The 15,097-nt window shown below is 36.3% G+C and overlaps 1 protein-coding gene across 4 annotated transcripts in view; it reads left to right on the top strand.

The window, feature by feature from the left end:
* The window catches only part of msrab (methionine sulfoxide reductase Ab), a 57,824-nt gene extending 56,703 nt beyond the window's left edge, over positions 1–1,121 (top strand). For all 4 annotated transcript variants that reach the window (XM_067455156.1, XM_067455154.1, XM_067455153.1 and 1 more), the window contains one exon: positions 8–1,121. In XM_067455156.1, the coding sequence (XP_067311257.1) occupies positions 8–181 (174 nt within the window). In that variant the 3' untranslated portion in view covers positions 182–1,121. The remainder of the gene's footprint in view (positions 1–7) is intronic.
* Positions 1,122–15,097: the final 13,976 nt, after the last annotated feature.

Here is a 15,097-nt window from a genome sequence, read left to right as displayed (position 1 = left end):
CTGCTAGGCCCTGACGGGGAAAGGCCTGGGTGAGATCACCACAGAGATCTGGGAGCACACTGATTTTTACTATGCTGAAGACTCTCACCAGCAATATCTGCACAAGGTGCCTGAAGGGTACTGTGGGTTAAAGGGCACTGGTGTCACCTGTTCTTTTGGAGGAAAAAAAGATGAACTCTGACTCGGGGCACACAGACATAATTGTCTGCTGTTTTAAAGGGATAGTTCACCCAAAATTTGCATTTTGTCATAATTTACTCAGCCTTGTGTAGTTCCAAGAACAAAAACAATGGCTCTGACATATTTTAAGATATCTCAATGCAAGTTGTTTTAGATTAAAACAGCTCAAATAGGCATTTTAGTCTGTCTTTGAAACTGGAGGATGAAATACTAAAGAAATGAGCTAAAACTAAAATTGTAACCTTAAAGACCCGCTGTGGTGAAAATCTACTTTCATTGTTGTTTATATTTCTATGTGGTGTTTTAATCTGCTTTAAAACAAACTTCAAGACAAATGCAAATTCATTAGTCAACACCATTGCTAAGTATTTTTTAAAACTGTAGTGTATCAAAGGCAGTCTTAAAAATATGAAACCGCACCCATTTCCTGCTGTCACAAACGTGTAACCAATCCCATTAACGTGCGGGACGGGGCTTTTCCACAGTGAGCAAAAGAACGCCTTTAAAACCCCTTGCCTGTCACCCCCCGATTTGGCAAATGGAGCATTTAGACATACTCATGGTAAAAAGAATGCTGCTCATACATTATTCTGAATATACACATAACCAATATATATTTAGAATGCCAACACTTAAGAGTTTACAGCTATATACTCAGAATTACTCAGACCGTTATTAATATAGAGATATATAGGCTAAAACATCAAAATAAAAAAATTCAATATTTAAAATATTTTTCTTCATGTATAAAAATATGTGAATGTAGTATAACAACTTATAACTACAACTTAATTGAAGGCACAAGTGTGGTCATGCTTTATTTAAAATCTGAGGCTGTTATATCCAAAACTATGAATTTTATGAAACATTTTCTAAGGCCATGTCTGGATTTTTTTTTTTGATGTTTTTTTATCAAATAAATTTGTTGGCCTGAAGACACGTTTGCAGTCTTTTGTCTAATGTCTGGCAAGGAGAACAGCTAAAATAATGCTACAATGTGCTCACTAAAGCCCCTTTCACACTGCGATTCCGGCAAATACACGGATAATGCGACCCGGCATTTGTTCCATTCACTAGATTTGGTCCATTCACACTGCCAGCGAAATGCCGTAATATGTGCGCTTTCACACACAACGCTTAACGGTCCCGGGTCGAGTTGACACGTGACATCCGGATGTGACGTATAATGGCGAGCGATCTCAGCTTCAGCGCGAATAGTAAGGAGCTCCGTGGTCTCGACTTTTCTGCTTGTTTAATTTTAGTTTCTTTTGTATACGAACACTCTCTGCGTTTAAAACACCGACTAGCTCTTCTGGCACTGTAGGGTTGTATTATTGAAAAAACAAGCTCTAGGAGTCGCACGATAACTACGTACACGTTGCGGCATTAGTTTTGGCTTTTGTTCACACAGCGCTCGTCCCGGGTCGAATCCCGCAATATTACTAGGTCCCCAACCCGGGTCGAATTCGGTAATCAATGCCGTGGTTGCTTTCACACAGAAGGCGACCCGGCAATTTTCCGGGAATATTGCGGGTCCGACGTGCAGTGTGAAAGGGGCTTAAGCGATCGATTCACATGTTTGAATGTCTGAGACGTAATCCTCATTATTCTTTTGTTTTGAATCTTTTGGGGTTTTTTAACAGACATTATTCAAATGCATTATAACATGTATGCCTGCCTAAAGGGCGCATTAACAGTGCAATATTTCATTTAGTAAGCCACAATTATCTAAAGAAAAAATTAATAAACTAAAAGCACATTATGTGAATTATTGTAACAAAATAGACAAAGCTCCTGGTCCGACAGGTGCATCAGAGCTTCAGTTAACATCAAGCTACATATTTTAAAATATTAAAATTACACCTTTGTTCTTTGTCACTATAGACCACCATCGAGTGTTTTTATTAGTTTCCTGTCGCGATATAATGGGGATTTCATTCATATTTATCATTTTATATGGAGCTAATCTCTACACCTTAGCAGTCAGAATGTAAACATCCATTATTGATATAAAATAGCCGAAATCACATGAACAATCACACTAAAACCTTTTTCCATAGTTATAGTGTGTTTATTAGCTTATTAGTTCACGCGTAGAAATGTAGAATAGACTCGTTCTTCACAGAGCCAGAATGAGGAAGTGTCCACACAGGAGGAGCGCGTCATGCGGAGGGCTGTGTTGAGCATGTCATATTATTGAATGTCATTGAGCATGTCATATTATCTTCTGCATATCATTAAGAGGAGACCCAGAGAGAGCTCTGTACATGTTTTACCTCTTTTAGATCGAATAATTCAGTGACAAATTAATAGAAATGGTATTCTGTATGACAAAATATTTTGCAAACATGTGATATGTCAATATTTCTCCAAATATGAGCACTTTTGAACTAAGAGCTAAACTGAAAGCTGTTCTTTGTGATAGAGAATTTGCGAGAGAAAATTAACGTGCGTGTGATAATCTATTCAAAATATCGTTCATAACGGATCGATTATAATGCACTTGTGACATAAATTAAGAAATTAATGTCACTGCAACCCAGTTTTATCATAAACAGTGTTCAAATATATATATATATATATATATATATTTTTTTTTTTTTTTTTTTCAAAAAAAAAATTTTAGAAGAAAAGAACTTTAATCTTTCTGATGATACTAAGTTTGTCCAGATAAAATAATAGTGTGATGTTTAACGAGCAGTGAATGTTGAACAATAGTAATCTGAGGCCGTCTGCGATCTTTGAAAGGCATGGGGTTTAAGGCACAGAAAAAATGTTTTGGCTATTTTTAGCAATATAACGGGTGAATTATGTCTTTAATGTATATTGCAATGTTATGTTATATGTTATACAACTATATGCCTTTCTCCTCTGATTTTCTATGATTTTTTAGAGCGTTTCTAAGGATGCTGATTTTTAGAAGGCTGCTCTCTGTGCATTTGTGTAACATTAGCAACACATTATTAGTTGTTTGAAAATATATTCAGGCCAAAGATAATATCAGTTACCGTTATGTGTCCGACATGTAGAGCGCAATACATTCTGGTTTAAAAATATATGGCTGAATTAAACCAGTATTTCAATTTGCTATTTGCAGAGTTTACTACAGTTAAGTGTTGATCCGTTATTTTGAGCTTGTGCGAGTGAGTGGAGGCGGGGGCTAATTTGCATATTCATGGATCCAGGTAAAATAAAGCAACTGTGTAGTTATATTCAAGCTATTTTAAGGAATAAAGAATTATTTTCGCAGGAATTTTTTTTTAAATATGTCATTTAGGTGATCAAAGGTGAGTTTTAAGGGATACACTTATTGACTGCAGGGGGACTATAAGAACTATATAGACATTTAAAAAGAACAAAAACTCAAAAATACCAAAACCACTTGCATTTTCAAATTAATATAAAAACAAAAAATATTAAAATAAAATCTATTTCAAAGGATAAACAAAAACTACAACAGCATATGCATGATTATTATATAACACTGCTGTAAAGCACAGAAAATGATGGTCACACTTTTTCATGCAGTTAAAATAAATGGGGACCACAGCTTACGAGCATTAAAAAGGAAGACGCCATTTCTCACTCAAAACTATTGTATGGTATGACTTCAGAAGAATATTGTGCACTAATCATATGGACTGTTTAACTGTTTAGAATAACCCAGGGTTAACTATTTCAAGTGTGTAAAGCCCTATAAATGCGTAGTATGTAGGCTATGTAAAAATGGATTTTCGTGACAAAATGTCAATGCTCTAAGTTGGAGCTCTAAAGCTAGCAGCAACTTTCTGTCAGTAATATTTCCTGGAGCTAAATCTGTCAGTTTGCTCTATGGCTGCCTTGTGTTCTGGCCAATCGCTGATCTCTATGGACATTATAGTTCTGCAGCATCCTAATACATCACCCCTGATTTTAAATACAGGCTAATTCTGCCTCGTAATATTCATTACAGCACTTGCTTTGTTAAATCTATATATTTTTATGACCATTCAGGAAAGCGTACATAAGAGTGCTTACTTAAAGGTAAAGTAGGTATAGTTCACCCAAAAATGAAAATTACCCCATGATTTACTCACCCTCAAGCCATCCTAGGTGTATATGACTTTTCTTTTAGATGATTTATATTATAACACGTCCTGGCTGATCCAAGCTTTGTAATGGCAGCCCAAAAAAGTGCATTTATCCATTATAAAAGTAATCCATACTTATAGTGAATTTGTGGGTTTGTGTAAGAAAAATATCCATATTTAAAATGTTAAGAAGTAAAATATCTAGCTTTCGCCAGACCGCCTTCTGTATTCAACTTAGAGGAAAAGTGTAACGCCTCTCGCAGTTTAAAACGCGTAAAAAAGTGTAACGCCTTTTGCAGTTCATAACGCTTATGCTACGTCCAACGTCCTCGTCACGCCAGTTACACTTTGTCAGAAAGTTGGCAGAAGCTAGATATTTTACTTTATAACCTGTTAAATATGGATATTTTTCTCACAGCAAACGCATCGATTTGCTTCAGATGGCCTTTATTTTACCCCCTGTAGCCGTGTGGAGTACATTTATAAATGATGGATGCACTTTTTTGGGCTGCCATTATAAATCTTGGATTAGCCAGGACATTTTTTTTTTTATATAACTGCAATTTTATTCATCTGAAAAAGAAAGTCATATACATCCAGGATAGTAGGAGTAAATCATGAGCTAATTTTCTGGGTGAAAATTATATAGGGTGAGTTATCTCTTTAAATCTGCTTAAGAACAATTGTAAAAACAAAATTTAGGGAGACAGCCTGCATGAATGGGCACTCAACATCACCATCTTTATTATTATTCAGTGAATATTCAACAATATAGATTTTTTTCTTTATTGAGCCTTCAAGTTGCACATGTACTGTCTGTGTGCCACTAGGAGGCAGCACATGTTAATATAAAAGCATACCTCTGAATAAATCTTTAATAGGTAAAGTTAAGTTGTAAAATGTGTCAATTCTGTGTATCACCAAAAAGAACAGCAGAAATGTGCGTCTTGTAAAGCTCATTTAGGCCTTAGATTGAATGGATGGGTCTTTTGAAGAGACACTTGAAAGCTGGAAAATGCGGGGTTGCTAGGGCGTTGGTAAGCAGTTGGTTTCTAGATGGTTGGTACGTTTTTTTGAGGGGTGGTTGTGGGGTATTTAGGTCATGTAGCCTTAAAGCTTAAGGAGGAGCTGGAGAAGAAACTTTGCTCTTGTTGACCTTCAAAATGTATTTGTCAGTTACACAACAGAACGAAAGTCATACAGGTTTGGTACAAGCATAGGGTGAGTAAATGATGACAGAATTTTCGTTTTGGTGTGAACTATACAAACCTGCTTTAAGTGGGTTATTATAAATATGTAGGTTTCACACCTCAGCTGTGTTACGTGTTACACGTGAGTCAGCTGCTCATTTTAGAAAATGAAAATGTGCTTGACAATAAGCTGAAACTGCTGACTGGCCTGACTAGAGCCGGATAATGATAGGTTGATCGGTCCGACTTGAGCAGGGGTCTGCCCTTGTTTACTTCTTCAGAAAGTCGACTATAAAGCACAAATGGACTGGGCCTGACTTTGAGTTAAGTTTGAGTTATACCTCTGACATAGACTCAAGAGCACATTTCATGTTCTTCGCTTCTAAAACTGGGTCAAGGGGTAGAAGCGTCAGAATGGAGGATTCTGGGAGCCTCGTGTGGTGTGTCGTCTGCTCCTCAGCTGATGATGTCACTGTTATCTGTCATCTTTGGCTGTGTGTCTGGAATGAGACGCACACATGATTCACACAGCACCTGTATGAGCAGACAGATTTCTGGGAAACGATACATTCATCTTCACACTCCCACATGTGTGCTATATGCGCCTACCTGTTTTCACCGCCAGATATGCATAGGGGTTACAAAAACACATTTCTGCTATGTATGGCTTAAACATAAGCATTGGCGAAGGTCAGATTACCAAGATGTTTTATACAACTGCTTTCTTTTTCCCTGTGTAAATTGATCTTCATATAGTGGGCACAATAAATAATGTGTCGCACTTAACAGTGTCTGAATTACCTTTTCTCAGAAATAACTTGTTGTTTTATACTTTTTTGTATTTTATATTGTACGCAGGGGCGTAGCACCAAATTTTGGGCCCTGGGTACAAACCATCTTGCTGGGCCCCCGTACCATGTATGTGTATGTATAGAAAACTGACTTCTAAGGCCCCCCCCCCCCTGCCTCGGGCCCTGGTTACTCAGTACCCTTTATCCCCCCAGTCCCACGCCCCTGATTGTACTTATTATATACAGTATGTATATATGTATTTGAACTTGTCCAATGTTATGGCCGATTCATAAATGTAAAAAAATTAAAATGAAAAAGGATAGAACCGGTCAAACCTTTTTGGACGGTAAGATTTTAAAAATGTTTTTAAAAGAATTCTCTTCTGCTCACCAAGACTTCACTTATTTGATCCAAAACAGAGCAAAACTGTAATATTGTACATTTTCTATTTTTTTTCTTTTTGTATATATTTTAAAATGCTATTTATTTCTGTGATTCAAAGTTGAATTTTCAGTCTTTAGAGTCACATGATCCTTTAGAAATCATTCCAATATGCTGATTTGCAGCTCAAGAAACATTTATCATTATCATCAACAGTTATGTAAAAAAAAAAAAAAAAAAAAAAAAAAAGATTATTTGGTGAATTAAAAGCTCAAAAGAACATAATTGATCTGAAATATAAAGCTTTTGCAACATTATAAATGTCACTTGATCAATGTAATGCACCCGTGCGGAATGAATGTATTCATTTCTTTAAATTCTTTCTAAAACAAAAAAAGTCTTATGACACTAAAATTTTGAACAGTAGTACAATGTTACAAAAGCTTTATTTCAGAAAAATACTGTTCTTTTGAACTTTGTATTCATCAAAGAATAAAAAAATAAAAAAACATTATTTTACATTTTGATAATATTTAACAATATTACTGTTTTTTTTTTTTATTGTTTTTTTTTTTAATAAAATAAATCCAGCCTTGGTGAGCATAAGAGACTTCTTCTTAAAACATTAAAAATCTTACTGATCAAAAACTTTTGAACAGTGTAAATCCATAAAAAGTAATTTGTGTGGAATTATTTTGGCGTGGAAAAAACGCTTACTATTCTGTAAAATAGTGTTCAATTTTACAACCTAATGCCTAAAACACTATAATGATTGTAAAAAATAATTTGAACAACTTTACAGCTCAAATAATGCTCAAGTTTAACAGAATAATTTATTTATACAATTCTAAACTTTCCGAAAATTGGAATAAGTGTTGTCAATGAGCTCAGTCCTTTAGGTGTCCAACCTTTTTTTGGCGCTGCTGTGTATTGTCTTTAGTTGAGCTGCTATGTCCAGTACAGCCGCAAGCCTACACACAGGTGTGGTGGCATGTTCATTGAACCAGACACACACATATGTACACACACACACACACCCTGACACACTGACAAATCTAGAAAAAGCTTTTTTGTTGACCGCAGTCTGATTTCCTCTGCTCTATTTTCTCTTTTCTTTTCTTTTTTCTCTTTGTGTGTATCTCTTCCTGACACCTGTGTGTAGGTGTGGACCGTGCTGCAGGTGCTCTCTCTCTCTCTCTCTCTCTCTCTCTCTCTCTCTCTCTCTCTCTCTCTCTCTCTCTCTCTCTCTGTGTCACTGTGTGTGTTTGTGTCTTCCTCTTCTTTTCCCCCTTTATAAGGTTATTTTGGTATGATGGGGATATTTTTTGCATTTTATGCACATGTTTCTCTCTGGCTCGTATGCGCCGCATGCCCGCATCGCTATAAAAATCAGCTTGACTCTGGGTATGTCCCCTTGTGGTTACTGCTGCCTTCCTATCTGATTGATCGGCGGCTGATTTTTAAAACTGAAAACGTGTTGCTGGAAAATAAACGGCCTCACTTGCATCTCAGTTTAGCTCTCTTTAGCTCTTTATGTGGCTGATAGTGTACAAACAAACTAAAAATTTAAGAAAATTAACAAATTACATTATCTGTTATGTGCTGTGTTGTGATATTATGTGATAAGGTAACACTTTATTTTACAGATTCCTTATTACATGTTACTCGTAGTTACTGTAGTAATAACTAAATTATGCAACTATCCCAAAACCAACCCCTTTATATCCCTAACACTACAGTAAGTACATGTAGTTTATTATTATTACTCTGTACTTAAATGTATAATTACACCGTAAAATAAAGTGTAACCTGTGATAATATGTGTTAGGATATATGTTGTGTGATGTTCTGTTTTGTGTTTTTGTGATATTAATATTTTATGTTGTGTTGTGGTGTGTTATTGGGGTTGTGTATGGTTATATGTTTTGGTGTTGTGTGCAGAGATTCAGTGACATCACTACATTAAATAACTATATATAATGTTAAATATAATGTATAATAATGCAATGGGGGATCCTGATAATAATACAATAATAATAATATATTAATAATAATAAAATAGTAAAAACTTTTTTTAAAAACTTATTTATTTTGGAATAAAATATTGTGATGTGTATCGTATCGTGAGTTCAGTATCAAGATTTGTATCGAATCGTGAGATGAGTGTATATGTATATATATATATATATATATATATATATATATATATATATATATATATATATATATATATATGTATATGTGTATATATATATATATATATATATATATATATATATATATATATATATATATATATATATATATATATATATATATATATAATTTCATAAATGTATAAGGACTATTAATATATCTTAAAACTATATATATATTTATGGCTAGTAGTCATTGGCAGGTGAGGCCAACAGTTAATTTTGGATCATGCTTACAAAAGGTCAGCTACATTTCTCTTCTCTGTATTATTCCTCCCTCTGTCTCTCTTTCTGTCTCTGATCATATTGGTGACTTTGTGCAACAGTATGAAGGCAGTGAGTGTGACAGAGCCAAACTGTCCAGGTGCAAGTGTCTGACTCCTCCCTCTCACTTACACACACACACACTTCAGCACAGGATGAAGACACTCGGCAGTTATTTCTGTGTTTCCTGTCTTGGGTCTCTCACACACACTCACAGGTGCAGTGGAGAGTCACTCAGTGATGAGGCCACCAGCCAGTCACATGCACGTGTGTTTTGCGACCGGACACGATGACACACTTTGATATTCCCCTCCCACCCCCACAGTGTGTGTGTGTGTGTGTGTGTGTGTGAGAGAGAGAGAGAGAAAGAGATAGAGAGGGGTGGGTAGTGCTGTTACTACAGGGGCAGAGGTCAGAAATCCCTATAAGGAAAGATGTGTAGAACAGAAGAAAAAAAAATAAAGGCGGAGAGAATGTGAGAGAGGGAGAGACACCGGTGCTCCACGCCGCCCACATCTCGCAGATGTGCTGCCCGGAGAACAGTGAAGCGTACTGGGCAGCACAGAGACAGCAGTGTGCCCTCAACACACACACACATACGCGCTCTCGCGACCAGGCGTGATTGCTCCATTAGAAGGGTTTCTCAGCTGTGGCCGTCTCACACACTCACATACAGCTGCGAACACACAATTATAGCCTACTTTGACCCTCACGCACAGACGCTCGCTCGCTTACGCACAGACGCACCTCTGAGTCTATAGTTCACATCCCCATCAGACCCCTGGGGGTTTTGAGAGAGGCCACAGGCACGTATAAAGCTTTTTGTAGCTCATTTGGGTCAGTCGAACACTCCATCCTCTGCTATCACCCATTAACTGATGAGTAAACAGGAAGAAGAAATGTGAGTGTGATAGATATCAGTATGTTCGACAAACTTAATCTCATTAGAACATCAGCAACTCTGCAGATCTTAGAGAACACTTCATTCTGGACTTTTTCAGCTGACAGAAGCAGCGTTTTCAGCCTTCATCTTATTCTTTCTTTGATTCAGTTGCAATGAGACTTGAGATTATTAATCAGAGGGCCTCAAGATGACTTTAAATCATTTTAAGGAGGTGATGAATTGAGAAATCAACTTTCCCTTGAGCTTTTGATATATAAAAGGTCATGGTAATATAAGATTATCCTGTAAGTTTCAGAGCTAAAAAAACTTCATTGTTAGTCAAAGAAAAGCTTTTATAGACACCAGGCCCAGAAAACGGTCGACCTCAGAATGTTCCACACCTTGGCGTCATCGTGTGGCGAAACACCGCCTCTACAGCACGTGTAGTTCAGTAGCCCCGCCCACCGACTCACTGAGCTGTTAGGATCGCGCTAGCCAGCAGCAATAAACCTGTCAAAACGTACAACCGTCGGCAGGCCAGTAAATCTCAAATAGTGAAATAATATTCCTTTCTTGATCTGTGTGTGTAGGCAGGCCAAGTAATACAGAAATTATATTCCAATCAATCGTGGGTGGATGAGAAATAAATCATGTTTGTTAGATAAAGATGTTTACAAGCCCTGTGATCGAGAGAATGATTCAGGTTGTGAACTGAACTGACAGCGGGGCTGAAGCTCATTAAATATGCAAATCTCCAATTCTAGCCATGGGCGTTTACTTCCAAGTCTCCAGTGCTGCACGTCCATCAAAACCCAGCGTTTTGGAGAGAGCCTCAAAACTAGTGTAGAAAATAGCCTATTACTTATTACACTGTAAACAATTTTTAGAAAAAAAGTTACCTGGTTGCCTAAAAATTTTGAGTTCATTGAAATTACATTTTTGAGTTAATACAATGAACATTTTTTGCGATTCGTCAACCTTTATTAAAATATTATTAAAAGATTTTGTAAGCATATTGGGTAATAGTGTGTGTTTTAGTTCTGATGACGCAGTGAAACATGCCAAATAGTGCTATTTTCATGATTTATCAAATTTTTTATGTGGTTCAGATACAATAATAATTTGAGTTTCCATTTATTAAACAAATTTCCTTCATTGTATCAACTCAAATGTTTAATTTTAATAAACTCAAAATTTTAAGACAACCAGGTTACTTACTTAAACCAACAAAAAAATAATTTTTTACAGTGAAGTTATGATGTTTTTGAATGTAAAAACCACACAAACGTCATTAGTTTACCTCAGACAACAGTATAAAAAAGCTGGTTAATGACACCTTTAAATAAAGAGTAAACAAGAGGTAAATCAGCTACAACATTTTTTTTATTAATTTTTCAGGTCTCGTCATTGCGACTTGTTTTCTGCACACTAACGAATGCTTTGATCATAACTAACAGTGCAAACTCAATGTAAATAAGAGATTTGTTGATTTTGTGAGTTTTGGTCACTCTTAAACTCTGTTTGATTGACAGCTCCAGCTACTGTAAAGGGGGCGTTCTTTAATCGCTTTCTATATATAATTTAATCAAAGTTTAAATAACTGCTTATTCGCATCCTACTGAGAGAAACAATGTGAAGTTGACGTTTAGTCAGTTTTAGTTTACTGACACATAGGCAAAGAACATCTGACTGTACATGAATCATTACATATCAGAAATCACTGATCACAGATCAGGCATTAGAATTAATGCAGTTACTTGTATGTTGTGGCATTACTTTCGAGTCCATGTCGTAAAAGTCTGTTTGCAAAGCCTGCTCCAAAATTGTAACTGATTTACCAAAGAATCCACAGTGAAATGTACCGAATACTAATAAATAATGCTCAAGTGAGACATTCACATTGCTAATGATAAATAAGCACATTCCTAGTATTAGGATCCTTTGGAAGATAATGTTTTTGTAGTCCATCCTTTATTGCTCTTCTCTCCTCTTCATCTCACTAACACGCCAGTGGGCGTGCCCAAAGTTGTAATAATGAAGTAGCTGTTGATTTTTTTCTGCAGAGGTTATATAAGTCATGTGTCATAGGCATATCACAAGAAGTCGGTATCTAGGCTTGGTAACAGTAAAAGCTGTTTCTGGACTAACAAGGAAGTTTTCAGTTCTGAAACGTACAGGATATTCTTATGGTTGGCTATGATGACCTCTTATATTTCAAAAGGTCAAGGGAAATTATATTTCTTTAAACTTAAATATTTATACAAGTGTGAGTTCTAGACCTGGAAAAACATGTAAATTAATAAAAATCGAATTAATAAAATCTAAATAATGTATCTTGTTATGTAAATAAATAGACCCCATGTATATACATTTTTCTAATTATGGCCAATTTTAAAATATTTTACCAGGTAGCAATTGTGAGTAAATATATATACTTATCCTTAATTGTCCGGAAAATCATGAACCACTGGAAAAGTGTTGGGGCCTTTCAATATTTTTGTGGACAATGGGGGGCCTTGGCGTCAAAAAGGTTGAGATCCACTGAAAGTTTTATGGCTCAAAAGTGAAAAGAAGAGTGAATTCAGCTAGGCTTGCTGCGATAGTCTGTGTTAAGCCTAGTTCAGACTGCACGATTTTCAAACTCGTCGGGTCACTGCTCTTTTCACACTGCATGACTATCTGGGGTATCATTCAGTCACTGCTGTGTTCACACTGCACGATGGTTTGACGACAGAGGAGTTCACACTGCATGACTGAACAAGAGGAAGAATCGCCGACAACTCTCTCTCTCTCCCGTGCGCAAACTACGTTTCCCAAACTACACGTGCGATGTGACAAGTAAACAACGCGAGATCACACGTGCGTCAGACCGGAGTTCTCGCGCGAGACTTGGAATTGTTATTAAAAATGATAAACTGCACAAAGTTTGCTTCAAATTGTATGTGCGCTGATTTGTGGAGAAAAAGAAAAAAAGATTATGGCGGAAGAAATTGTTGGAGAGACAGAGGGAGCCAGGATTGTGTTCTGCAATGAGAGTTTGAGATAAATAAACAATTTTGTAATGCTGTGGCTGGATGTGCAAATGTTTGGCCTTTGTTTCTGTTTGATAGAATTGTAAATATATCTATTAAAATCCTGAAATTCTGCTCTATAACTCCTCCCTGAACCTCCCGCTGCCCTGTATCTCACTCTCTCATTGGCTGTCGGTGTAATTTTCAGTCAGAACGCTGTTCACACAGCAGGAGTTTGAATCGCCGACAGCTCCAGATATTTAGCATGCCAAATATCTCACCGGCGTCGGCGACTCGTCTGCGATTCTCTCTGATCGCGTCTTTGATTATTCACACTGCGTGATTGTCACTCGCGTGCACGAGCACCGATTTGCCCGTGATCTCGGGCATTTGTCGGCGATTTCACAAAACCTGTCGGCGACTCAAAATCGGGGCAAAAATCGGGCAGTGTGAACTAGGCTTTACCGGTGTTCAGCCTTTACACCGTTTACATCACTCGCCCACCGCGGCACCACCCTCAAATTCATTTTGGCGTCACATGTTGATTCATTCAGTGGTTACAAATCTTCCATCACAATTCCCCCTTTTAACTTAAAGATTAAATGTTAAAACTAATTCAAACCTAAAGATTACATTTTTTTAACCTCTGGGACCATTTCCTCACCGTCATATCCCTAAACTCAACATGTTTATACAGTGATAGTGTAATATCCTTTGGCATAAACCACATCCACTGCTTTGGTGACTGATTCATGTTGTCTACTGCACTGTAACAAAATATTTAGAAAACAATTTTGAGTTCGTTGAAATAAAAAATTTGAGTTAATACAATGAACATTTTTTGAGATTCGACAACCTTTATTTAAATGTTATTAAAATATTTTGTAAGCATATTGGGTAATTGTGTGTGTTTTATTTCTGATGACGCAGTGAAACATACCAAATAGTGCTATTTTCAAAATTTATCAAATTTTTTTATGTGGTTCAGATACAATAATATTTTGAGTTTATATTTACTAAACAAATTTCCTTCATTGTATCAACTCAAATGTTTAATTTCTATAAACTCAAAATTTTAAGGCAACCAGGTTACTTTATTAAGTTAAAACAACAATTTTTTTTTACAGTGTGTTTAAACGGTCAGATCCTTCCAGAGAAAGATGTTCAATCAGATGTTAAAATGCTCATTTCAGTATATGAACTTCGTCTTAGTAGAAGTTCATTCTACCTCGTTTTAGTAGAAGTTCATGTTTTGTTTTTTTTTCCACGAGTGTGAATAAGCAAACAGGAAAACAGGTCTCATTGCATCCGCTGGTCTGAGAAGGTGTTAACGGCAGTATGAGCTGACTGCGATATGTATGGACTTTAAAGGAACATTTAGATATCAGTCTGCATGTAAATGGACATTTATGCTACTTTTTGCTTCCACCTTTGAAGGTATCCTGACAAAAATTGCACTATATAATTTTTTTACAGAATACATACATTTGTTACACATAACTCCCATTTGAATTCAATTGGCCCCACGCACCCTACAGGAAATTGAACTGACAGGAAGAGGAAGTTGATTTATCAAAGATGGTGAAAGCCCTATAAACCTTCAAACTTCAAAGCTTGTTGGGGTTTTTTAACAATTAAGTAAGCCAGTATTCAAGGTTTGTCTTGTCACACTTGTCATTCATTTCAATTTATTGTACTTTCTTACATTAAAATAAAGTAATTCTTGTTTTGAATAGCACCACCCTGAAAGAAACAGCTGTTGTTCAATAAATCTTTATTAACCTTATTTTAAACCTATTTTAATCTGAGTATATTGAGTTTCTGAGTTCCAGAAGAGGCACATATGTCTTCTCAGGAGAAAGAAAGAAATGTAAGTAATTTCTATTTGCTCTCCCTAGTCATATTATTACTAAAACACTTGCGATATAAAATTGATCTCATTTGTGATTTGTCTTTCCTGTGGGTGGGGCTTACATGAGACTGTGAATCTTCAGGTGTGTGACTGTGATCGGTATAGGTTTCGTTTTGTATTGTGCTTGAGCTGAAAAGAAGATTGTTTTTCAGCAGATCTCAAACTTTGGCATCCTGTTGTTGTGCGACCCGCTCCAGCCCAGCAAAAGGTATCAAGATG

This window comes from Pseudorasbora parva, chromosome 10 (genome assembly GCF_024679245.1).
Source record: "Pseudorasbora parva isolate DD20220531a chromosome 10, ASM2467924v1, whole genome shotgun sequence".
NCBI lineage: Eukaryota > Metazoa > Chordata > Actinopteri > Cypriniformes > Gobionidae > Pseudorasbora > Pseudorasbora parva.
Note: the sequence above shows the minus strand (reverse complement) of the source record. Positions and strands in the feature narration are given on the sequence as shown.